General features: G+C 40.4%; 1 protein-coding gene across 1 annotated transcript in view; it reads left to right on the forward strand.

The window, feature by feature from the left end:
• Nucleotides 1-5506: 5506 nt before the first annotated feature.
• LOC115463266 (contactin-associated protein-like 4) overlaps nt 5507-27931 on the forward strand; it is a 1024538-nt gene continuing 1002113 nt past the window's right edge. Inside the window, 1 exon segment of the mRNA XM_030193620.1 lies at nt 5507-5872. Within this exon segment, the coding sequence (XP_030049480.1) occupies nt 5782-5872 (91 nt within the window). The 5' untranslated portion in view covers nt 5507-5781.

Below are 27931 nucleotides of genomic sequence, written 5' to 3' on the forward strand. Positions count from 1 at the left end.
AGGCAGCCACAGTAATGAGAAGAGGCGGCCACAGTAAAGAGAAAAGGCGGGTGCTGGAAGAAAGACAGCATATGGGAATGGTGCCTGCCGCCGCCAGCTTTTGGAACATGAAAAAAGAAGGTAAATTCAGGGAACAGGGTGGAGGAAGAAAGGGACAGATGTCACTCCTGACCAGGGGTGTGCTGGTAAATTTTTAACAACAGGCTCTTTCTCCGGACGCAGCCAGCTCTGCAGTTGGGCCGGGGGGGGGGGGGGCAACACTTGCCTCTCTCTCCTCCCTCCCTTCGTGCGGGCACGCTAGGCATACCTTTGCTGGCAGCCAATAAATGGACTGCCACCACTCCCAATGTCTTGCTCTGAGCAGCATGCTGGAACTTCTCTCACATGCTCAAGAAGTCCCAGCCTGCTGCCCAAAGCTGGAAACAAGGAGCGGGGAGTAGTCTATTTACTTGGCTGGCAGGGCTCAGCATCCCCACCAGCAAAGTAAAAGATAATTCAGCAGGGGGCCCTAGCCCACATTTTGGAAGCCAGTTGTTAAAGTAGCCATGGAGGGCCCTACTTTAACAACCGGCTCCCAAAATTCTTAAAAACTTAACAACCGGCTCTTGCGAGCCTGTGAGAGCCTGCTCCAGCACACCACTGCTCCTGACAGAAGATCCAAACGCAAATTGAAAGATATCCTGCTGCCAGCTCATTTTTATGAAAACTATTGTTTACTGGCACAAACAGACGGGTAAAGGACAGGAGAAGTTGTAAACATATAAAAATTTGGGGTTGCTGAGTGAAATGAAGTGGAAAGTACTGAGGTTGTAATACACAGTACTGATTGGACAGGAGAATTGCTGGAATGAAGTATTGACTGTACAGATGAAATTATAAAATGGTTCGCCTTCCCATTGCAAAAAAATGCTCAGTAAAGTTTTGTTTTGTATGAAGGTAAAATCCTTGGTGTGCTGTGTGGTTCTTTAGCGTGAGAGTGAGGATGCTTGCTCCCCGGTCTGGCAAGTACAAAACCCAGCTTGATACTCTGTCGCTTTCCAGATCTTTATTCCAGGCCTGACCTACTCCCAGGCTCAAGTATTCTTATATGTGACTGTGTGCATTCGATAGACTGATTGAAAGAGTGTGAGTGCCGTGATCTGGGTGTGTGGGGTGTCTGAGCCCTGGGAACTAAGCTAGTTGTGGCAAGACCTGGGTTACACTAAAAATTCCAACCCCCCTTTAATCCCCCCCTCCATTCCAAATAGCCCCCTTACACATCTGACAGAAACCCCTGCAGAGAAATCCCCTCCTCTCAAGCCCTAAACCAAACTCACGAAAAAAAAAAACCCTTTAATGTCCTCTAAAACTGGAAGTCACCAGTCCCTGCCAAGCAACTAAACAGCTGATTTCCATGCTACCTCGAATAGTGCACTTCCCATGCACTGCACAGCTCAGTGCTCTATTCCTGGACCCACACCAGCAGTACCACCCACAGAACCAGTACAGGTATTTGTGTTGGGAGCCCTCAAAGTACTGCCTGGACCTAGGGCTCTCAAACCACCAACCAACCCACTTTCTTTAGCCCAATGAACTCCAGTGCATGAAAGAAAGTAGCAGCACTGCACCAGAAATTTAAAAAAAAAAAAAATCCTCGGGGTCACTACATTGTATCCAGCTACAAACCAACTCTACACTGGCTCTCCAAACAAAATACTCAGCACTGCTGCTTCATTTCACCCAAACCTGACCAGGCCTGCAACCTGACAGGTAACAACAACTCTTCATGCTGGTTGCCAACCCCAGGGTCAGTCTGCCAAGCCTGCAAAATGCTAGCTATAGCAGATGCACCACCTCATTGATGCCCCAGGTCCATGGGGGCCAATTTACACACCTCAGGGGCTCTTATACAAAGGTGCCCAAAGGCTTATGTGCATGCAGCATGCTTCAGATCAGCATTACCGCCCAGCTAGCACTTGCAGCTATTGGTAATTCTGAGTTTGGTGTGTGCCAAAAACCCGTGATAGAAAATAATTGTCTATTTTCTACCATGGGGGCATTCTCGGTGGTAATCGACAGCTTGCATGCGCTGGACAGTTACTGCATGGGTAAAATGTAAGCCCTTACCGCTGAGTCAATGGGTGGTGTTAAGGGCTCAGGTCATAAATAGATGCGCGCTAGTTTTAATTTTGCCACAAATCCATTTCCTAGCCAAAAGAAAACCCCTTTTTTCCAGACATGGTGGAGAAATGGTCCAGGGCACATCCAATATACGTGCCCACACTACCACAAGCCATATTTTTGGTGTACATAAGTACATAAGTATTGCCATACTGGGAAAGACCAAAAGTCCATCGAGCCCAGCATCCTGTTTCCAACAGTGGCCAATCCGGGTCACAAATACCTGGCAAGATCCCCAAAATGTACAAAACATTTTATACTGCTTATTCCAAAAATAGTGGCTTTTCCCCAAGTCCATTTAATAACGCTCTATGGACTTTTCCTTTTGGAAGCCGTCCAAAATGTTTAAAAACTCTGCTAAGCTAACCACCTTTACCACATCCTCTGGCAACAAATTCCAGAGTTTAATTACACGTTGAGTGAAGAAATATTTTCTCTGATTCGTTTTAAATTTACTACATTGTAGCTTCATCGCATGCCCCCTAGTCCTAGTATTTTTGGAAAGTGTGAACAGACGCTTCACATCTACCCGTTCTGACATCCCTCCAGCCCTGTCTTCAAGGCCCTGAATTTTGCAAGAACAGGAAAAGGGAAGGGGAGCTCATCCATGCCGAAATCCCCCCTGGGTGAATCCATGGTGCTTAACAAAGGGCTCTTCCAGTGACTTGAACCACCTCTGGGATTTATTTATATTCATTCAAGAAATAAGAGATTTTTATATATACCATCCTTTAGTTCAAAAATAGATGTTACTTTACTTCCATCTTTTGTAAATGTATTGTCTCTCCTTTTTAGTGCTGTGCCCTTTTCTAGTCCCAAAATCTGGGTACAGCTTAAAGGTATCATAAGGTAATGTTTTAGTCATCATGCAACTCTTCTCACAAAACCATGGTTTGGATCCAGGACTAGTCGTGCTAAGAAACCTTATGAGATCCTAACAACAAAGGTTTTACTAAAATGTTGTCAAATTATTATTTGATCACAATCAAATGCCATTTGCTTTCTATGTCCAAATTATCCAAGTAAGGTTATCAGTTGCTTAACAAAACTTCCTGGAAATGCACTTATATCTACACTGGCCAAAACTTTTAAACATGCTCAGAAACGTATATATACACAACCTGTGGCAATGTATGATTTTGTGAAATGATCATTCTCCTAGTCAGATTGCAGCTATATTTTAAAATATTTTCCCCATAAACCCCATCCCCGATTCTCTTGCATCCCCATAAAATCACGACCCCTGCGAATCTCCTTTCCCCATTGACATTTCAATTTTCAACCTGAGAGTCAACCCTGTTTTATCAACATAAGAATGGTTTTCATGAATGAAAAAAGTCATTTTGATTTTTTGTGGATTTATCTTTACATTTTTTAAGTAATTGAATTAAGAATTCTTACCAAAAAAAATCCAATCACTTTCCATTTAAGTCTGTTTGGGAAACTAACTGCAAAAATGAAAGAAAAAGAAAAGAAGCACTAGATGGCATTCTCACAGTGCAAAAGAAATAGAAAAAGAGCAGAGTTTGGTCCAGCCACTAGGTGATAAAATCAGTGCATAAAGACTTCCACACCACTGGAAGTAAAACAAAAAAATGTCAGTGGGAAACAGATATTAAAATAGAGCTGTAATGTACCAGGCTGCGATATATTTAGTTATCTATAATAATATACATTTTTAATACTGTATATTGCTTTAAACGGTGTTAAGAGGAACTAAGAAGTGGATTTCCTTCCCTTGGAACAGTAAAAGGTTAGCCACTAATGTATCTATTTTACTTAGTTTTAAGCTGCAAAATTATGTCTCCAGAGGCTTACTTGGCATTGGATACTTTCAGTATGAAAATACTTCCATGAGGAAATAAAATACTTGATTTAACTTTCTGGTTTTGCTTCTAATATAACTGCTATTTGTGAAGGACACATTGGTTAAGGGCTTTGGTTTGCAGTGTGTGAAGGACCCGGTGAATGAAAAAATGTGGCCCCCATCTTTAGCCACCAGATTTCTGGTTAGTTGCATGGGTGAGTTATATTTCTGAGGGTCTTAGGTGTTTAATCTTAATTTTAAAGGATTACACTGTGTATGCACATTATTATATGTTATGTATTAAACTTTGATTCCCTTGGTTTGTGGATATTATGTGTATTGGATACCAGAGGGGTTTTGAGATTTGTGATTTGGTTTCTAATATAACTAAAGCAGAAAAACGTTTTGCACCTTCCTGTTCATTAGATTGTGAGCTCTTTTGAGCAGGGACTGTCTCTTTGTGTCAGGTGTTCAGCGCTGCATGCATCTGGTCGCGCTATACAAATGCTAATAATAATAATAATAATACAACATGACCACAAATACAAGCAATAATGATTTTCAAGTCTAGTCATTAACAATGATATTGTTTCTCATTTGGAGTTTTCAGTAATTATATTTATTGTAATGCATTTTATCATTGTCGAAAAGGCAGTCTGTAATTGTCTAAATTCAACTAACAAATTAAATGCAGCATATAACTGTATAGAAGTTTCGAGCTCTCAGTGATATCAGTTCTCTTAACTAGACATCTTGGGCTAAGCAATATATACAGCACCAACTACATCTCTGCATACAATTAACTCCAGCTTCTTCAGTTGACCATTAAAGTAGATAACTCTGATCCTCTGGCACACTTTAATACTCTGACTGCCAGCTTCCTCATTGTCTCTTCAAATATGTATAGATGACATAAGGTAGCTAAGTATGAGGGATAAAATGTGATTGTTTTCTTAGCCTCCAAAAATAAAACATAACCTTAAAAGTCCATATGGATAGGTATTGTAAGTAATATGTCATTGTTTCCAGTGCAGAAACCTGCTTTGCATATACATTTATTTTTGTTGAGCTTCCAGTAATTTTTCACTAACATTGCTTAGAATTCACCAAAACAAGAGGAGAGGAGCTCCAATCCACACCAGTTCCAGAGATAATTTCATTCATTCATTTACTGTGTTCCCTGAAATTCTCTAAAGCAGACAAGTAAACTTTTATGTATTTTTGTATACTGTGTAATTTCAAAGGGGGGAAAAACTGTTTCAGTTGCTCTGTACAATTTTTTTTTTTAAATGAACAGGATCAGTCTTACTGTATAAATAATGATAAACCTGTGAAAGATGAACTAGCTAGTAGTACAAGAAGCCACAGTAGCAGCAAAAGCAAGCATAGTGATGCTCATGTGCAGACGTTTCTACTGGTAGCTTTGACTGCCTGCCTTTCATTCCAGCCTCTCTCATTTCCCACCTGTCACCGCAAGGGGTGTCCAGGACGCATTTTTGAATGTTGAAGCTGTAATAACCAAGCTGATGAAGGAAGCAGACTAGCAGTTTAGCCCTGAGTGATTCTGTGAAATTGGAGGAGAGATACTAGCTGTAGCTGCTACGTCTGCAGGGACTGCTGCTGCTAGGGATTTGGAGGTGTGTATTCCTGCGTGAGAAGATGCTGGGCTCATTTGTCTGAGGTGCATGGGCACTGGCAAGCAGTGAACAGAAAGACGAGGGAAAGGGGACTGAGAAACAGGATTCAAGAGAAGAACTGAAGTACAGAGCTGCTCCTTCCCAGTAATCTGAATCTTTTGTGTGCCTCAGCCAACCATGAACATGGATTCTATCCTTGGCTCCTTCTGCAAGCTGTTGATGCTGCTTTCAATTCTCAGCTGGAGCGCGGTAGTTACGGGCAATGCATGTAAGTACTACAAAAGGGTTTTTTTTTTCAACTTGGATTGCCTTCTTAGAAAACTTCTGTCCTTGCAATAATAATCAGTGAAGTCTCCTGAAACAGGATACATAAAGTATCAGAACCGCAATGCATGTCTTGCTTTGGATAGGTTTATTTGACCGAGTTGTGACTGATAACTGCACATGTTAAGTCTGCATAACTGATTCCAGAACATGGCTTTTATTTCCTCTGAAAGTTCCGGTTTCCTTACACTTGGGAAGTGGCGTCTTGCAAGGGAAATGGAATGCTAAAAATAATCTGTATGTTTTGTGTTCATTTAATACTTTATATTGAATTGCAAGAATCATTACTGTGGAAGAAAGCGTCGTGTTTTCCTGTATTACAGTCTCAGTTGATCTTTCAGCAATTGATTTACAGGCATAGAGTGTCCACATCTGCCAAATAAAGGTGGCACTCGGATGACGGGTGCCCAGCACCTCAGTTCAGAAACATGACAAGTATGAATGATAAAGTCTGATTTGGGATGCTGTGCCTAGACTATTAAATACTTTTAAGCATATCATAGAGAAGGAAATTATTATAGTTTTAAAGAACTATGGTATTGAAAAATGCCAGTAGCATATCTGTATAGAACATGCTGTTGAAGACTGCCTTTTAAGAAAAAAAAAAGCAATTTGCTGTTTCACTTACATGCATTAAACTTTCAGCCTCAAGTCTGATTCAGTCACTTTTCTTAAATCAGTTACCTGGACTAGTAATCTCAGTGCTGGTTGTCACCTTACTGTCGTTTAGGTAGTCTTATATGACCTCCAAAAGCAATCGTACTTCTAATACTAATCTATTTTTGAGCTGTATGAGGAACAGAAAGAGTTATAGTTGTATTAAGCTGCTGACTGCCCAGTACCTAAAGAGAAGGAAAGCAGCCACGGTGTGTTTCTGGAAACTCAAAGCAGTTGCTTTGCACTTTCATTCATTGATTCTGACAATACTTTGGGTATGAAATAAGCATTTAAAGGCTATAATTGTATGTACAAGAAATTATTTTCCACTGCCCCCCTTATGTCTCTATTCATGTACAAAGTCGAGATCTTAATATGATACAGAGAGGAAGTCCATAGTGCAAAATAAATATTAACCCTAAGTTGTTATTCAATAGTATAGCAATGCTTTTTCCAGAGCATAACGTACAGTAGTGATGAACTCTGAGTTCCATTTCAAAGTCTCAGCACTTCATGCCTGCCTTGCCTTCAATTCTCTTCACCCATGCACTTCATTTGAATAAAAAGATTCACTTTCACGTGCGCAAGATAATTGAATTGTCTATTAATAGCAGTTGGCATTATGCAATAAGCTAAATTAAATATCTACAAGAAGGCATACTGAAAGCCCTGGAAAAAAATATAAAACGTGCAAAGAACCAGAAAACAATAAAGCACTAGAGGTCACTCTTACGATTTAAGATGCAAGGTTTAAAAAAATCGGAAGCTAAACTACACTGTATTGAAACACGTACTGCCTTTTTCATTATATGTTTTCCAAGATATTAGGATGCATTATCTTGATGAGTGCCTAACCAAATTAATAATGAAATATTTCCTTGTTTCTAAACTACATGTAAGTATATAGCAACCCAGTACAGAACATGGCAAATAAAGTTGCAATTACATATCTTAAAGGTAACTAATGTACACAATGTACACTGTTAGTGTGAATCAAGTACGTTTGTGAAAATGTGTGAACTTCTGAGGAATGAGCCACAGCAAAGTCTATCTGTTGATAGCTAGCTCGATAAGAAAATTATTCTGCTTGCCAATGTTAGCCCAATTCAATATGTAGACAGTCAACAGACCTGCCACCTAGTATCATCTACAACTTGTCTTTCGACCCTGATATAAGTAAGAGAAGTTTATACTAATATATATATGAAACAGGTCTCTCTCTCTCTCTCTCTCTCTCTCTCTCTCTCTCTCTCTCTCTCTCTCTCTCTCTCTCTCTCTCTCTGTATCCAAAGAGATGTTTGTATTTATTTATTTATTTATTTCACTTTCATAGAATTTTACATTAGCACAACTTTTATTGTCCCTCATTGTGAGAATACTGTTATTAAAAAACACAACTGTCAATAAATAATCAGTATTCATTATCCCCTTTCTGAAAGTTCATATTTTCCAATATTTTCATTGGCAGCTAATATTTGTTAAGACTAAGTTCATCAGAAGCCAGAGCAAAGGCTTTGTAACTTTAGTTTGTTCTTTGGAATAAAGGTGAATGCAATATCCTCTTCCTGATTATATGCAGTCATGTGCTATATATCATACAGAACAGGGATGCATATTATTAGATAGCACATATTTAGGGGGAAAGTTATCAACATGGGCTACTGTTAAGATGGGTTATTTTGCCTCAAGTTGTGCAATTTTAGCACAAGGTCCCATTTTATGCAATGAGACCCTGTGTTAAAATAACTAGACTTGTGGTAAAATAGCCCATCTTAACAGTAGCCCATGTTGATAACTTTCCATCTTAGGGACCCTTTTACTAAAGTTTAGCGTGCTAAATGTTAAGAAGCCCATTCTATACCAAGGAGCTTCTTAACTTTTAGCGTCTGCTAAGCTTTAGGAAAATGATTCCTTAGCTTGTTAGTGCACCTTAAAAAATGCAGTGCACACAAAATTGATTTAACGTGTCTTAACTTATGAATTAACAAGTGCATGGGTTAAAAAGTTCTAATATGCATTAAAAATAATTAAAGGTGAAATGAAACAAAAAAGTTAGAAACTCAGGGGAATAGCCAAAATAAGCTGAAAATGAACCAAATTTATTTTTGCCTTTTGCACATCCTAGTACAGAAGACATACCACTGTTACTAAACAGGTTTAATACTTCTTTCAGGTGTAACAATATTTTACAAAGGTCTGATTTTTCAAGGTCTGATTTTCAGTCCCACAAAATGTTTGGATTTGTGTACTTGACACAATTGGTATTTAATTAAAAAGCTACAAGTAGGAATATCCTTTGTTTTAATTCCTTTACTTTGATTGATTATGTGATTGATAATACCTATTAATTAATATGGCTATCTGATTGCTTGAAGCTTTCATAAACTTTAAATAGAAATCATTAATGCATTATTAGCTGGAGAAGTTAAATGGGTGCTCGTGACATGACAGATCTCATAGCAGACAAATAAATAAAATTGAGCAAAAACCTATGAGAATTTTTTTGCCAAAGTAAAATCTGGATAAGAAGGTTTTATGTGGTGGAGAAATTAATGTTTGTATTGTATTGTATGCATGAATTATTATTTTAATAGTAACTTCCGCAGGCTTATTTGGTGAAGTGTGGCATCAAATATTGCAATGTTTTAAAGTTTTCTGACATGCACTGTAGATGGATTGTTTAGTACAAGGGCATGGTCTCTCTGAATGCCATCAACAAGCAAGAAATCTATAAAAACTATTTAACTCTTACCCTGAAGTGCAATGCTCTCATGCTAAATGTAGATTTATATAAAAGGATAGATGCCTAGGTATTTAACTTGTTTTGAACTGTGTGTGGCTACTGAGTTCTGTAATATCTCTACTAGTTGTTAAAGGTTGGCCAGTTGCATAATGCATCTAGTCAACACATTTCCACATCATGTTCTTGGAACATTCAAAGAATTTTCTCAGTCATTTTATAAATATCTATAGGTTGTGTCTGCTTATTTGCATATTGATTTGTATATGCATGTCCTGTCTTAGGCACTGCTCAAATGATGTAGATGTTATGTTAGCTTAATTGCATTTTTAGAAATACAAATTAAAGACAATACTCTTTTACTGGTCTAGCATAATACATTTCTTCTAGCAAGCTTTTGAGGTCTATGATGAGTACAGAAGTCCAATGCAAAATGATGTACTGCTGATATGGTGGATGGTAAACATCTGAAATAGTTTCACCACATGTATAACATGAAGATTCACAGGTAGGATAAGGACTATTAGGGGCCCTTTTAATAAACCACATTAAGCACTTGACCCCAAATTCTAAGAACTCCCCAAAGTTGTGCACCCAAGTTTGGGTGCGGATCCCAGATGTGTTCCCTTTGCAGAATGCTAGCTTAGCAAGGATCTCCTTGGTGCCTAATGTGGGCACTATCTACAGAATCTGACCCCTAATGCACGGTGTACTAGGTAGTAACTGCTAGTGCAGAGCTGCATTAAGGGGCTTTGAATAAATTTAGTAGTTACTGTTCATTAAGTGGGATTTTTACAAAGGTGTGCTAGAATTCTCAGCACACACTAAAAAATAAGAATGTGCTAAACGCCAAAGGCCCCCATATATTCCTATGGGCATCTCTAGCATTTAGTGCGCTCTAGTGACACTAAAAACACTACTGTGCCGGCATGTGTATAGAGTGGGCATAGAAGGCATTCGGCAGTTAACTTGCTGGACTTACCACATACTGTATTAGATTCTATATATCACACCTAAAAAATTGGCTTACTTTATTAAATAAGCCTAAATTTCTGCACGGTTTACAGAATATGCTGAGCCCATGTCTGTGTGACTAAATTTTGTCACGGGCAGTTGTGTCAGGTAAAACTTGGTGTAAATGCCGACACCCCAAATCGCACGTGGACTGGGTGTGTTCTATAACCTTGCCCATAGATTCTAGAAACACCCATGATCCACCCATTCCAGGCCAATGGCCATGCCCCCTTTTCAACCATGTGACTTAGAATTTACATGCATCATATTATAGAATATGCTTAGACAGTTCTGCACGTATATTCTATTTAATGCCAATTAGTGTCAATAATTGCTTGTTAAGTGGTAATTATCAGCACTGATTTGCTTGTTGACTAATTAAGTTCCATGTGCAAAACCAGAATATGACTGGCTTTAGAATCCAGGGGACTATGGGGGAAATTCTATAGATGGCACTCAAAAATGGGCACTGGAAAAGATTGGCATTAAGTGCTGTTCTATATAGCGCTTATTATCCATGCCTGTGCCCAACTCTCGATGCCAGACTTATGCCATGCTGAAACCTGGTGTAAATCCCAGCACCCAAGTTAGGCAAAGATACATTATTCTATAACACTGCACACAACTGTTTGAAACACTCCTGACCCGCTCATGCCTCCCTAATGGTCACGCCCCCTTTTGGGTTTCTGGCTATGGGATTTAGGAGCCCAGCGTTTTAGAATATTGTGCTGCCAGATGCATGTGCAGATTCTAAGTGGTGCCAATTAATGTCAATAGTTGGTTGTTAGAATCCAATTATTGACATTTAACAGCTCATTAGACAATTAAGTTGCGAGTGCATCTCCGAAGTGCACCCAAATTTGGGCGGACACATCTGGGCGCCATATGTAGAATCTGGGAGTAAGGGGGAATCCTATTAATGGTGCTCGAAAATGGGTACCAGAAAAGATTGACACTAAGCACCATTCTATAAAGGGCGTACGTCCTTTACAGAATGGAATGCGTGCATGCAAAGGCAACCAGTGAAGACTGATTAGGGAGAGAGTAACTCTATCAAATTTCTTAGTTTTGCAGATGTATTTTGCAAAATCTGAAACTTAGAATGTAATTTAACAGAGAGGGAATAACAGAGATTACTACAATAGTCTCATGTGAGATAGTATGAGAGCTTCAACAAAATTGAAAAATGTTTATGTTCAAACAAGTGGTGAACTGTACGAAGTTGGCAAAAAAAAAAAACAACATCTGCACAACACGATGAACCTGAGATTCGAAGAACAGAGCAGTGTCTAGAATAAAACCTAAAACCTTAGATTTGCATTCTACATTCGATGAAATATTATTGGGTAGCAGTAAGGTTTCTGGAATAGAAGTAGTGGAGTAATCCAACCATAAGTATTTAGGGGGTCTTTTACTAAAGCTTAGCATGAGTTATTTGCAGCAGGGCCCATTTTATTCCTAAGGGTCCTGCTGCAAATAACTCAAGCTAAGCTTTAGTAAAAGACCCCCTTATCCTTATTAAGTTTAAAGCCCTGTATTGAACTGAAGTGTTTGGTCCTTGAGATACAAGTGGATACTGTGACTGAGGTGATCATCTGGTCATCACTTACCAGGATTAAAGGGGGCATGTCACCAGCATAAGAGTAAAAAGAAAAACTAAAAAAAAAGACATATACACATGAAATAATATGGGAGAAATTGGGGAACCAATGGAATGCCATAGGGAGGAGACCAACTATCTGAGAGTATGCCATTCATTCTAACAGTATAACACCTGTTAAGCAAAAATTCACTAAACCTTATAATACATTGCTTGACATGCCAAGAAAGTTCAGTTTATGCAGAAGAATATTATAATCAAGAGTTTCAAATGCTGCTGTATGATAAAATTGAATGATTTACCCTTGGATAAAGATATCTTGGCATCTGAGACAAGCACAAGTAATGCATCCTCGGTACTGTGGTAAGCTCTAAATCCAAATTGTAATGCACTGAGACAGTTATGATAGTCAAGAAATTTAGTTAAGAGCTCAGCCACTATAGCTTCTGACATTTTAGCCAATAGCAGAACATGGCCACCGGTCTAAAATTAGAGAAAAGGAGAGAGTCCAATGTAGATTTATTGAGAATAGGTATTAAGCTTAAGCTAATAGGGAACTGATCAGTTTTCAATAAACCATTTTTCAAAATGGTAAAGCCAATCAATGATTTGATCAGGGGAGTTAATCATTAGATAATACAAACAACTGTCTAACAGACAAAATGACGAAGATAATTTATCTAATAAAGATTTAATTTTAGCATTCTCAATTATCAGGAAAGAAGAAAAGAGCCTATCAGCTAGAGAGGCTGGATTGGAAATGTATGCTGCATTAGAAAGATCTATAACAGCCTGCAAATTAGGAGTCATTGAGGCTCTAATTTTAATTATCTTGTCAGGAAATATAACAAGCTAGGCCATCAGATGAAGGATAGCATTCCTGCTTATGGGAAGAAGGAAAACTAGAAGATAGATTTCTAAAAATACTGAAAAGCTTCCTAAAGTTTGGAGATTAATTTTCTATTTGAGTAGCATAATATGACTTCTTAGCAGTACTAATAGCTAATTTATGGTGCTTTCCATTTTTTTTTAAAATAAAGGTCATGAGATTGTCTCCAATGATATTCCAGACAATGACATATACATTTTAATTTAGACAATTCCTGTGTATACTATGGGGCTTGATGTTTAATAGATTTAGGACCATGTTTATAAAGCTGCACTAAGGGCATGCTAGTGTTTTTAGTGTGTGCTAATGATTAACATGCATTAAACGCTAATTCGCCCATAGGAACATATGAGCAACTCTAGTTTTTAGCTCACACTGATTTTAGCGCATGCTAAAAATGCTAGCACACTTTAGTAAACAGGGCCCTAAGTTTCCAGCTCCTTGTGACTCTGGGCAAGTCACTTAACCCTCCATTGCCCCATGTAAGCCGCATTGAGCCTGCCATGAGTGGGAAAGCACGGGGTACAAATGTAACAAAAATAAAAAATAAATAAAAATAAATAAAGGGACTAAGCTATCAGTAGCTGGATAAAGCACCTTCTGCCAGATGTCAAAAACACACAAGGACTTAGAAATATTTAAATCTAATTGTGGAATGACAACTTTCCAGAAAAGATTGACGTCAGTCTTCATTCTGATTAATGTTACGAGTGAGTTAGAGGACTAACCAAGATCAATGAAAGAGTTAATTCAGACAAAAATGATATCTGAGATGGATATGATGGAGTGCCAAGAGATATCACAATGAAATCCAAGCTATGGCCTTCCTCAAAAGTAGATTGAGATAAGCAGAAAGATAAAGCCACCAAATCCAAAACTAATTTAAACTCTATAACATCAGAGTCATTCAAATCAACTAGATGTAAATTAGTATCTCCAATTAGCATAAAAGAAGTAAAACCCACTGACGTCTGAAATACAAAATCAGAAAATGCAATCCGGACCTTTGTCCAAATATCTGGTGGCAATGGCGTAGCCAGACCTGACATTTTGGGTGGGCCCAGAGCTAATATGGGTGGGCACTAGTTCATGGTACACAAACCTTTTTAAATATAGTGATTTTATCCCATATCTTAAACTTGACCAAATATGACTGCTATAAGGCAAACATGTCAAGGGCACATACTGTATCCTTCAAACTTTGCTTTGTAACAAATGAAATGCCTGATTAAGCTGTATTCATAAAACAGGTAAATTCTGAAACTGACATTCCCATTTAAAAAACCAGAGAAGTCAGACTCATATAGATCCCCACACGAACTACATGTACACAGAATCTTTTACAACGGTCACATGCAGAACACAGACCACCCCTTATGAACTGCATAATAAAAGACAAAAAAATTAGAAATCGCAGAGATGCCAAGAACACAGATCACCCCTTGCAGAATAAAACACAAAAAAATTAGAAATCACAGAGAAGGCAAATTACCCAGTTCCAGGCTTGAGATTTTGTGCAGTCCTGATTTAAACTTTATAACCCAAATCAGTGTGGGATTTGCAGTGCCTGATTCTGCCCATGGAAATCAATGCTGCAAGTCCCATAACAACGGGGTGGTCAGAAATGCAGGACTGTCCCAAAATCTCCAGCCTGGAACTGTAGCCCGGCATCAACCCTGCCCTTCCCCCTCCCCCATAATTTGGCATCAGCCGCGGGAGAAAAGGCAGCGACAGCGATCAAAGCAGTGGCGTACCTAGGGTAGTTGACACCCAGGGCTGGTCACTTTTTAACACCCCCCTCCAAAATCCAGTACTAGGCATACCGAGAATACAAAACACTCAGGACCTATAGAGCAATTCTAGCATACCATAAGCAGTAATTTCTACAAGTCACACAAGGAAAAGGAAAGCATCTTAAACACTACAGTGAGCACTAGAACATCAATTCACCTATTGTAAAACAAAACCAGACAGAATAGTACAGATCGTCGATCCTGCACAGTCAATGCCAACTGAAAGCCATGTCTTTTTCACAAGCACAGATACACCCTAATCCACTATAGAATAAGTAATCATAAACTTTCTATTTAGACAAAAATTAAGCTACACCCCCAAGATGCCAGACTCTGCATACAATGCAACACCACAGAAACAAAAAATGTCCCCTATTACTGTGCAAAATATAAAGACAGCAGATGTAAATTTGAAAAAACTAACAAATACCAATCACCACTTTATAAATTAACAAATAGAAATAAAACAAATATAGAAAATAAAATAATGCCATTATATTGGACTAATACATTTAGCTTTCAGAGGCCAAAACCTCCATCATCAGGTCAATACAGTATAGTGATGCTACAGTATCCTATCCTGACCTGAGGAAGGGGGTTTTGGTCTCCAAAAGTTAGTCAAAATGTATTAAAATGAGTCCAATAAAAAGATTACCTTATTTCCATTTTCTATTTATAAACATTTATTAACAAAGCTACAATACTACTTTATCCTAAAGCAAAAACATAAAAATATATATTTTATTTACAGTTTGTTGTCTCTGGTTTCTGCTTTCCTCATCTTCTTTTCACTGTCTTCTTCCATCCAGCATCTGTCTTCGCTGTCTCTCTGCCATCCAGTGTCTGCCCTCTCTGCCATCCCTTCCATCCACTGTCTGCCCTTTCTCTCTGCCCCTTCAATCCACCATTTGCCCTCCCTCTCCCATCCATCCCAGGGTCTGCCCTCCCTCTCGCTGCCTCTTCTTTTCAGCCACCAGTTCCAGACCCATTATCCCACCAGCCCCTCCTTGCCAGCCCCAGCCCTTTTCTCCCACCAGTCCGGAGCTTCAGCCCCAGCCATTTCTCCCTGTCCCCTTTTCAGCCCCAAGTCCCGAGTTTCAACCCCAGCACTGTTCTCCCACCAGTCCCGAGTTTCAGCCCCAGCCACTCCTCCCTGTCCCCTTTTCAGACCCTGCCCCTTTTCAGCCCCCAGTTCCAGTACTAGCCCCCTTACCCCACCTACCCTCCTTTTCAGTCCCCAGTTCCCTTCATCCACATGCCTTGCATTAGGGCCCCCCCTTTTCAGCCCCCAGACCCATTCTCCCACCTGCCCCAGGCACGGCCCCATTCTCCCACCTGCCCCCTTCTCAGACCCCAGACCCAGTCCCCTTCTCCCATCTGAGCCCCTCCCCACCCAGACCCCGTCTCCTTCTGCCATCTGCCCAGAGTTGTAGAATAGCACACAGACAGATGAATATGCAAATCCTAATTAGTGTCAATTAACATCAATAATTGGTTATTACAATCCAATTATTAATGATTAATAGTTCACCATGTATAGAATCCGGGGGTAACTGACTAAGAAGGACGTAGGAATTGAAGGACATAGGAACTGAATGGGCTTCCTCTCATTTGCTGCACCGAGAATCAGTAGTGCAGCTTTGTAAAAGAGGCCCTTAGTGCAGGGCCATTTGCTTTCTCCTAAAAAGATGTTAAGATGCTTCTGCATTAACTGGGAGCAGGTACCATGTTTTAACTATGACCCGCAAAGTAAAATACTGGGAATGCCTCCAATAGGTGTCACATTAAATTAACAGCTACAGCTTGGTAAAGTGTCTATGTAACTGCAGATTGTACTGTGGTTTAGTAAAAAAAAAATCCCTTTATTTAGTAAGAGGGTCTAGTATTTATTTATTTATTTGTTGCATTTGTATCCCACATTTTCCCACCTATTTGCAAGCTCAATGTGGCTTACAATGTTCCGTCATGGCAGTCGCCACTCCAGGTTAAGATACAATTAGTATTACATAGAGAACATGGGTAACATAATATGATAAAACAAACAGGTATAGAGAGAAAACATTCAGAATATTAGGTAAGCGGTGATGTGTTACAGTTTATATTATGGATCACTGTGGTATGCCTTGTTGAAGAGATAAGTCTTATCAGTGATTTACGAAAGTTGATAAGGTCGTAAATTATTTTCAAGTCAAGTGGCAATGCGTTCCACAACTGTGTGCTCATGTAGGAAAAGCTGGGTGCATGTGTTAATCTGTACCTTAGTCCTTTACAGTAAAAGACCCCCTAAATTTGGTAAGGCACCAACCAGTAGAAACAGCAACAGTGACAACAACAAAGTCAGCATAATCCAAATGATGTGCATATAACCAGAGATTATTGTGTGAAAATGTATATGAATAAACAACAGATACAAATCTTTGCTTGCAGAAAACGTAAGATACAGGCATATGGCTGATCAAAGTTTTGAAGCTGGCCTTTGTAGCAAAACTTTTTGTGAAGCTATAATGTCCTTACTTGGCAGTAGAAGCTTTTCTCAAAAGTTTCAGAATGACATTATGATGTAGAATCATATCTATAGAATTAATGGTGACTGAAGATTGTGTATATAAGGGAATAAATCTCCAGAGGCAACCATAGAGGAACAGCAGCAATGGCACGGGGCCCAGATGAAAGAGTGCTTCAATTCATCTTCCTGTACAGGAACTTAGATTTACTTATTCTCTCTGCATCTAATCTTTTACCATCATGTATTTTATATTTAGTTCATATGGATGGGCACAATCAATATTTATTGTTAATTAATTTAGTGGCCAATGTTCAAAACTATTTAACTGACCAGGAATGGCTTCTGGATGATTAAATAGTGTTTAAGTGTCTAACCACGGATATTCAGTGGGAGATAACCGTTTGTTTCTGCTGAATATTTGTGGTTAGTGGCTAGCCACTAACAGACTATTGGGCTCATTTTCAAAACAGAAAAACATCTAAAAAGTGGCATAAAGCAGCAAATCAGTATTTTCAAAACCTATTTTTGATGTTTTTCTATGAGGTCCGTCAGAAGTGCATCCAAATCTCAAGGGGGCATGCAGGGGCTTGTTCAGGCCAGGACTTGGGCGTTCCTAAGACTTGGATGTTTTTCAGCTATAATGGAACAAAACAAAACCGTCCAGGACTAAAATTAAGGCGTTTTGAGCTAGATCTGTTTTTATAATGAATAAGGCAAAAAAGGTACCCTAAATACCTAGATGACCACTAGAGAGAATCAGGGGTGACCTCCCCTTATTCCTCCAGTGGTCACTAACCCCTCCTACCTCCCAAAAATGTGATGACAAACATTACTTGCCAGACTCTATGCCAGCTTCAGATGTTATAACTCAGGTCCATTAGAACAGCATGCAGATTGCTGGTGTAGTTTAGTGGTGGGTGCAGTTCACTGCAGACAGGTGGACCCAGGCTCCTACCTCCCCCTATCTGTTACACTTGTGGAGGAAACTGTGAGCTCTCCAAAACTCACCAGAAACCCACTATACTCACATATAGGTGCTCCCTTCACCCATAAGGGCTATGGTAGTACTGTACAGTTGGGGATAGTGGTTTTTTTTTTGGGGGGGGGGTTGGGAGGCTCAGCAGGCAAGGTAAGGAAGCAATGGTCAGATGTGTACCTGGGAGCATTTTATGAAGTCCACTGCAGTGCCCCCTAGGGTACCCTATTGCTTTCCTGAGATATCAAGGGGACCAGTCTACTAAAAATGCTGGCGCCTCCTACATCTCCATTGTTTCATTTTGTAAGTTTTGCACTTGGACGTGTTTTTTTTTTTTTTCAAAAATGGACAAACCCCCCAAAAACATCCAAAGCACAAAAAACCTTGTTCGAAACAGTATTTTCATAAACAAAAAATAGTTTTTCCTTTTTGAAAATGACCTTCTTTCCTATTCAGATTTTGGATGTTTTTTGCAAAAGTCTAAAGTCAGACTTAGACGTCATATCAAAAATGCCCCTCTATATCACGCAACATAGCCAGTTAGACATGGATATTTAGTGCCAAGCTGGCTGTGTTTAGCGGTTAAACTAGGTCTTTCTTTAACATCTAAACACTTACCTGTTTACCCCTAGATTCTAGATAGTGTGCCTAGAGTTCTGCAACAAAATTGGTGTGGATTCTGTAATAATGTGCATAACTTAACAAGCTAATGAGCACTGATAACAGCACTTAACAAGAAATAATAAGCATTAATTGGCACTGATTAGAATTTAGACACACAACTTGCTAAGCTTATTCTGTAACTGAACTTCTAATGCAAGCATGCAAAAGAGGTGTGGTTATGGGTGGGGCAATTGGCATTTTGTGGGCATTCCAAAACTTAGTTACCTAGTTATAGAATATGGCGTGGAGGGGTATTTTCGAAAGAATCTAGGCACCAATTATAGAATACGCTTAGAACAGATTTCAGCACCGATTTTGTTAGGCGCCATATATAGTATCTACTACTTAGCTCTGAATATCAATTTAATTGGTTAAGTTGCTACAGTTAGAAGTGAAACTGGATATACAAAGCTGGTTGCCAGATACAGATGAGCATTGAATATCCAGTCTGAGTGTCGTCGGGCAGGCACTGCGCAGCCTGACACTGGCTAAATATTGTGGGTGTGGGGGGTGTTTGAAAAATAATTGCTGCTTATGTTTAGGTTGAGCTAGGTAACTCATGATTGAATAAATTCTCAACTTGTCCTTGCATGACAAGAAAGGAAGTGAACACAGGGCCGACCCAAATATTAAATAAGAGCTAGGCAGCTGCCTAGGGCAGCAGCTTCTCGGGGAGCAACAAAGAGCATCTCCACTAAAAGCAAAACAATAGGTCCTGACATCCACACAAACTCAGAGAACCATCAGCACATACTTTAACCTGCATTTTTTAAGGATATTTGAGTGATGATCAGGATTGATGAATATAATTTTCAAAGGCTGGGGGAAGTGAGAGGAGGCTGCAGTTTAGGGGCCTGGAGATTAATTGAGGTGAGATGTTGAAGGGAGGTGAGAGGCCAAAGGTTCTCCTAGGGTGCCTATTACTCTTGCACTAGCTCTGGGAGTACAGACAGCTGAAAAAATGAGTGAGAATTCAAAATGCACTTGGCAACTTTGCACTCTTTTTCTGACATAGTGACAACCAGTATACTACTACTACTACTACTATTTAGCATTTCTATAGCGCTACAAGACGTACGCAGTGCTGCACAAACATAGAAGAAAGACAGTCCCTGCTCAAAGAGCTTACAATCTAATAGACAAAAAATAAAGTAAGCAAATCAAATCAATTAATGTGTACAGGAAGGAGGAGAGGAGGGTAGGTGGAGGCGAGTGGTTACGAGTCAAAAGCAATGTTAAAGAGGTGGACTTTCAGTCTAGATTTAAAGGTGGCCAAGGATGGGGCAAGATGTAGGGGCTCAGGAAGTATATTCCAGGCATAGGGTGCAGCGAGACAGAAGGCGCAAAGTCTGGAGTTGGTAGTAGTGGAGAAGGGAACAGATATGAAGGATTTATCCATGGAGCGGAGTGCATGGGAAGGGGTGTAGGGAAGGACGAGTGTGGAGAGATACTGGGGAGCAGCAGAGTGAGTACATTTATAGGTTAGTAGAAGAAGTTTGAACAGGATGCGAAAATGGATAAGGAGCCAGTGAAGCGACTTGAGGAGATGGGTAGTATGAGTAAAGCGATCCTGGCGGAAGACGAAACGGGCAGCAGAGTTTTGAACCGATTGGAGAGGGGAGAGGTGACTAAGTGGGAGGCCAGCAAGAAGCAGATTGCAGTAGTCTAAATGAGAGGTGACAAGGGTGTGAATGAGGGTTTTGGTAGAGTGCTCGGAAAGAAAGGGGCGGATTTTACGGATGTTGTAAAGAAAGAAACGACAGGTCTTGGCGATCTGCTGGATATGAGCAGAGAAGGAGAGAGAAGAGTCAAAGATGACCCCAAGGTTTCGAGCTGAGGAGACAGGGAGAATGAGAGAGCCATCAACAGAAATAGAAAACGGGGGGAGTGGGGAGGTGGGTTTGGGGGGAAAAATGAGAAGCTCGGTTTTGGTAATGTTTAATTTCAGGTGGCGTTGAGACATCCAGACAGCAATGTCAGACAAGCACACTGAAACTTTGGTTTGGATGCAAGGAGAGATATCAGGGATAGAAAGGTAGATTTGGGAGTCATCAGCATAGAGATGGTAGGAAAAGCCATGGGATGAGATTAATGAACCAAGGGAAGAAGTGTAGATAGAAAAGAGTAGGGGACCAAGAACAGAACCCTGAGGTACGCCAACAGGCAGAGGGATAGAAGTAGAAGAGGATCCACTTTAGCATTATTGTTACACAAGGGGCAAATAATTGCTTTTGGTCTGAGACTGCACTTTCATAGACCACGTGTTCTAAGATTTATGCATAAACTTTTCAAAAGATTTTGCTAGGATTCTTTTTTTTCTCAAAAAGAACTGTTTTCTGAAGTGCTTTGAAGGCTTATTTTGAAAGGATTTATCAACTAAATAAATGCTTTGAATTGAAAAAGCTTACTGAATGCACGTTTAGTATTTTTTAATTGGCTTCAGCTCAATGTTTTGAAGGCTGAAGTTAATTGAGGTAGTGTGGTTTCCATTTTAGTCCATTTGGATAAGCAGGAATAAAGGGCAATGAACACATTGTAGGTCACACAGTTCAACAGAATTAACAACAGAACTCTGACTAGCTTTCAAGAGCTACGCATCCTCCATCAGGTCAGTGCAGAAAGACCAAAACAGTAAGCATTAAGCATTTACCTTCTAACTTTGTTGGGATTTTGTTTTTAGCATAGCTAACCATAGTATTCAGTTAGAAGATTCATCCCATAACTGATTACTAAAGTTTTTGCACTTAATTTACCATACCTTAGCTGCACATATTAAGGTGTGGTAAGTGCAAAGTCTTTGTGTGCCCAGCATCTATCCTGAAATTAATATACAGGGTAGACATTTTGGGCTCGATTCTATATATGGTGCCAAAAGAAAATCAGCACCGAAAATGTAGGTGTGGATCCCACACCTACATTTATGCACATAGATGCCAATTAAATCTATTTAGGGCCAATAATCGCTTGTTAAAAAGCCAATTATCAACACTAATTAGTTCATTATAAATTGGGCACATGCCCAAATTTGTGTCTGCAATCTTTGGCATCTTTTATAGAATTAGGGGGTTTACGGGCAATTCTATAACAGGGTGCCTCCTTTTATTTTCTCCAATGCTGCCCGGGAGCACCTATTCTACAACAGCACCTGGGTGTCCCTATTTTGTTATAAAATGTTATCATAAACATGCTTTGATACATTGAAATATATTGTAGCTGTGACCATTTATGCCAAATCAATGGCAGGAATAAGTGGGCATGCCTGAATGCAACAAGCATTATTTGTAACTTTAAGTGGAATGGCAATAAAATCATTATTCCTGGTGATTTTGCAAACAATACTGTGGAAAAATGCAAACAGTTTTTAGCCTTGCATCCCGGGCTTCAGTCTCTTAATACAAAGTTTTGACTTTTCTCTCTAGCTCTAATGAAGTTCACTTATTGGAACAAAACCAAATCATTTATTGATCTTGCTTCGTCTGGAATGGCATCTGACTGATTCTCTAATGGTCCTGCCTGGATTATATATAATATTTAATATATAATTTGCATGCATCATGGAAGTTCCTGCATCGCTCCTCCTACCAACTTCTCCCTCAACCCACCATTTTTTCCTCTGATTAAGCATATCGGCACATTGGTGCCAATTGATATTTTTATATTGTTTTCAGTTCATGTTTTGTTTCTGTTTTTGGAGAAAGAGATTGCTTTCTCAGCCTAACTGACACAGCTTGGCACAGCTAGTTGAACTAGAGCATACTCCTCTTGTATGATTGTACATAATATTTTCCTAACTTGTTATGGTTAAAAAATATGCATATTCTTTCTATGAATGTGAAGGGAATATCTCACCCAATTAAAAGAAAGAAACTACTTTTATATTTCAAGAAGTTTCATCCAAATATTGTTTTTATTCAAGAATTGCATCTTTCATCATCCAAAGCTAAAATACTGAAGCAGGACTGGGTACATGGATGCTTTTCTTCTCCAGCTTCTGGGAAAAGAAATGGGGTTGCTATTCTTTTGGCTAAAACTTTAAAATATTTTGTTCTTTTCCAACAGCATGATTCTACTGTTAGATGGGTATTAATTACTATCGAAATTGGTCTGCAAAAGTATGCGTTACTTAATACTTATGTGCCGGATATTGATTATCTGGACTTCTCCTCTATAACCTCTGGCATTGTTATCTGTTGATTCTATCATTTTTGGAGGCGATATGAATCTACCACCTGATCCCATTTTGGACCGGAAATCCACAGTTAAAACTAAACCACTGAAGGCTAATGGGGCCCTTTCTCTTTTACTAAATGCTTAGAACCTCGTTGATTCCTGGAGAAATATTCATGCAACTGACTGGGACTATATGTTTCACTTAATTCCACACAGTTCTCCATCCAGATTAGATTATATATATTTATTTCTAAAAATTTAGTATCTGGTGGAATTCAGTATGCCTTATTTACAAATATGAGTCCTGTATAGATGAAAAAACTAATTGTATTGCTGAATTCCTCAAAATTTGGGAACCTATCAAAATGCTTTGTCAGACTTCTCCTGTAACAATCAGGCTTATTTTCGAAAGTGTTCGCCGGCCTTCTTCCGACATAAATCGGGAGATGGCTGGCGATCTCTCAAAAGCGGCCAAATCGGTATAATCGAAAGCTGCTTTTTGACACCATCACCGCTTTCCCATCGCCGAGCCAGCGAAAGTTCAAGGGGGTTTGTCGGCGGCGTAGTGAAGGCATAACATGGGCGGGCATGGGTGTGGTTACCAGATGGTCAGTTTCAGCGCATAATGGAGAAAACAAAAGCGGTGTTAATGAGTATTTCGCCGGTTTTACTTGGTCCTTTTATTTTCATGACCAAGCATCAAAAAGGTGCCCCAACTCACCAGATGACCACTGGAGGGAATGGGGGATGACCTCCCCATACTCCCCCAATGGTCACCAACCCCCTCCCACATTAAAAAATAAAAATAAAAACCTTTTTTTGCCAGCCTGTATGCCAGCCTCAAATGTCATACCCAGCTCCCTGACAGCAGTATGCAGGTCTCTGGAACAGTTTTTGTTGGTTGCAGTGGACTTCAGGCAGGCGGACCCAGGCCCATCCCCCACCTACCTGTTACACTTGTGGTGGTAAGTATTGAGCCCTCCAACCCCCCCCCAAACCCACTCTACCCACATGTAGGCGCCCCCCTTCACCCATAAGGACTATGGTAGTGGTGTAGAGTAGTGGGGAGTGGGTTTTGGGGGGATTTGGGGTGCTCAGCACCCAAGGTAAGGGAGCTATGCACCTGGGAGCTATTTGTATATTTTTGTTTAATTTTTAGAAGTGCGCCCTAGGGTGCCCGGTTGGTGTACTGGCATGTCAGGGGGAACAGTGCACTATAAATGCTGGCTCCTCCCATGACCAAATGCCTTGGATTTAGCTGGGGTTGAGATGGCCGCTTTTAGTTTTCATTATCGCTGAAAAACAAAAGCGGACATCTCAAACCAGGCAAACTCTGGCATTTGGTCGGTCCAAGCCGTATTATCGAAAGAAAAGATGGCTGGCCAGCTGTTTGCGGCGCCGCCAAAATAGATTGCCAGCAATCTATTTCACTGGCGCCGTTCGATTATTCCCTTCAATGACACCTTGACACTAGATACACTATCTTGCTTATTTTCGAAAGAGAAAAACGCCTATAGTGCGACCTAAATCGGGAGATAGACGTTTATCTCGCAAAGGCGCCCAAATCGGTATAATCGAAAGCCGATTTTGGGCGTTTCCAACTGCACTCTGTTGCGGAAACGAATAAAGTTGACGGAGGCGTGTCGGCCGCGTGGTGGAGGCGGAACTGGGGCATGGTTATCAGCCGAGGAGAGATGGGCATCTTTAGCTGATAATCGAAAAAAAGACGTTTTTACCACGATTTTGGGTCACTTTTTTGGACCCTTTTTTTTCACGAACAAGTCCCAAAAAAGTGCCCCAACTGCCCAGATGACCACTAGAGGGAATTGGGGATGACCTCCCCGGACTCCCCCAGTGGTCACTAACCCACTCCCACCAAAAAAACCCCAGTTTACAAACTTTTTTTCCAGCCTCTATGCCAGCCTCAAATGCCGTACCCACCTCCATGACAGCAGAATGTGTTCGTTCCTGTCACAGCCTTTCCCTTGGTCAGATGTGGCTCTCGGATGCAGTACAGGGTCACATCAGCATTGCATTGTGGTGGGTGTAGGGTATTGGGCTCCGTGATTTCATTAGCTTGTGTTACAGTCTCACGATGGTGGTAGTTGGTAGACTCTTCTCCCATGGTGCTTTTCCCCCTGCCCATCCCCCCACCTGTAACACTTGTGCTGGTAAATGGGAGGCCTCCAAAACCCACTCTACCCACATGTAGGTGCCCCCTTCACCCCTAAGAGCTATGGTAGTGTTGTACATTTGTGGGTAGTGGGTTTTGGGGGAGGGGGGTTGGGAGCTCAGCACCCGTGGTAAGGGAGCTATGCATGTGGGAGCTTTTTCTGAAGTCCACCGCACTGACCTAGGGTGCCCAGTTGGTGTCCTGGCATATCAGGGGGGCGAGTATACTACCAATCCTGGCCCCTCCCACGACCAAATGGCTCAGATTAGGACGTTTTTGAGCTGGGCATTTTTAGTTTCCATTATCGCTAAAAAAAACAAATGCCCAGCTCAAAAACATCCATTTTTTCGAAAATACGGTTCGGCCCGCCCCTTCACGGACCCATTCTCGGAGATAAACGCCCATGGAGATAGGCATTTCCGTTCGATTATGCCCCTCTATGTTGTAGTTCTCTATTTTCTTTTATTCATTAATATGGCTGTATGTTTTATAGCTTTGTATCTCCTCCTCTTTGTTACCATTATGTTCATTTTTGGTATTGTATTTTTTTGTATTTGAAATGATTGCAATAAAGATAATTTGAACTAAAAAAAAAAGAAGGACGAGAATGGCACACATCTTTGCATTATATCCAACTGCAAACTGTGTCAACATATTTCAGAGGATCCCACAGTCATTCACAAAGGAAAAATATTCAACATAAAGGAATCCTTGAAATGCTCATCTTGAAATGTGATATATATCATTCAATGTAAAAAAGTGTGAGGAAGGGTGATATATTGGAGAAACAAGCCAGATGCTAAAGATGAGATTTAATCTACATAGACATCACATGAGAAATACCAATGCTAACCAGGATGCCACCTCTAGGACAGCACTTTGCAAACCAGAACACTACATCAGTGATTTTATGGTAAGAATACTAAAATGCTATGCTGTACTATATGATTCTTAAATTCCACTAAGTTCAAAAGAGATTTTAAGCAGATTGCAAACAATAAGTCCTTCTTCAGGAGAATTTGCAATTGTATATCTAATACATTGAAATGAAAAAAGCAAACATCTTTCTCATCAAATGCATATCTAAAACATTAATTGCAGTTACATACCTAGTACACTGAAACTAAAAAGGATCTTTTTCATTAAATACATTGAAACATAGGCGCCCGGTATTGGAGGCTTGGGGAGGCTAAGCTTCCCCAGCCGCAGTGACGGTGGTGTGCTAATTCTTCGGGGCAGTCTTGCCTGCCTGCCCGCCCCGCTGCCAGCGCTGATTCCCCCGCTGGCGCTGCGCTGCCGGCGTTTGCGCTTTAAAAATGGCCGCCGAGACTTCCAGCGGCCTCGCGAGACTTCTGTAAGTCTCGGCGGCCATTTTGAAGCGTGAACGCCGGCAGCGGCAGCGCCAGTGGGGGAGAGTCAGCGCTCGCAGTTTTGCCTGCCCGCCCGGCGCCTTCCCCGAAGAATTTGAAGAGTCAGGATCCGGAGGGAGGGAGGGAGGAGAATAATTCATGTAGGGCAGGGGAGGGTCACTGTTGGACATGGGTGGATGGAGGGCAGGGGAGAGGAGGGTCACTGGACATGGGTGGATGGAGGGCAGGGGAAGGAGGGTCACTGGGCATGGGTGCATGCAGGGCAGGGGAGAGGAGGGTCACTGCTGGACATGGGTGGATGGAGGGCAGGGGAGAGAAGGGTCGCTGGACACGGGTGGATGGAGGGCAGGGGATAGGAGGGGAGAGAGAAGAAATGCTGGACATGGATGGAGGGAAGGGAAAAGCAAGGAAGGAGATGAGATGAGGGAAAAGGAAGAGAGGAGAAAAACTGCACATGAATGAAGAAAATAGGCAGAAGCTGAGGACCAGAAATGAAGAAGAAAGGCGGAAAGTAAAAGAAATAAATGGAAAGGAAGCCCTGGAAACGGAGTTAAGAGGACAGATAGTAGCAGAATCGGATACTGGGTCAGCATGATCAGAAAAACAAAGTCACCAGACAACAAAGGTAGAAAAAAAATCATTTTTTTTTCATTATAGTGTTTGGAATATGTCCACTTTGAGAATCAGGTGCTCAACATTAAAAGTTTATATTTATTTATTTACTTATGTATGGCATTTTATCCCACATTAAACATGAATTAGGATGTTTTGTGGCTCTACATGAGAATTGTGATATTATGATCCCTTGTTTCATATTGTTGACAGTCTGAATTTTCCGTATGGGTGGTATATTGGTGTATTAGGTTCTGCCCAGTGTAATATTTATGATACAGTAAGGTTCTGTGTGTGTTTTTGCACAAAGTTGTGCATAGTGTTTTGCAGTTGAGCGATTGTGGTTAGTATATGCTTTGAGCAACCACTTTATTCTTTGACATATGATACATAGCTAATATCTAAATTTAATAAAAGGTATTAATTATGACTTTTATTTATTTATTTTTTCTGTGTGTTATCAGACAATTATGGATTTAAGCTCCACCCCTGGCCCCACCCCTAACCCCGCCCCCTTTAGCCTCCCCAAACAGTTGGGCCACCGACCGCCTATGCATTGAAACTAAAAAAACATGTCTCTCATCAAACTAAAAAGACTTTAATGCTTTCCTTAAGAAAATCCAGGAATGTAAGACCTTTGAAGTCAAAATATTTTGACACCCACCAAACAAGACTTAACAAAGCCCATTATAAACCATAAAATTTTACTACCTTGTCACCTTCTTATCTACAGTTTATCTTTCCCTGTCTCTCATTCACCCAGCTCCCCCTGTTTCTCACCTAACCCACCCCACCCTCTTCCTGTGAGACTGTCATTGGAATGCTTTTGTGTTTTACTTA

The sequence above is a fragment of the Microcaecilia unicolor genome, chromosome 2, assembly GCF_901765095.1.
Source record: "Microcaecilia unicolor chromosome 2, aMicUni1.1, whole genome shotgun sequence".
Classification (NCBI taxonomy): Eukaryota; Metazoa; Chordata; class Amphibia; order Gymnophiona; family Siphonopidae; genus Microcaecilia; species Microcaecilia unicolor.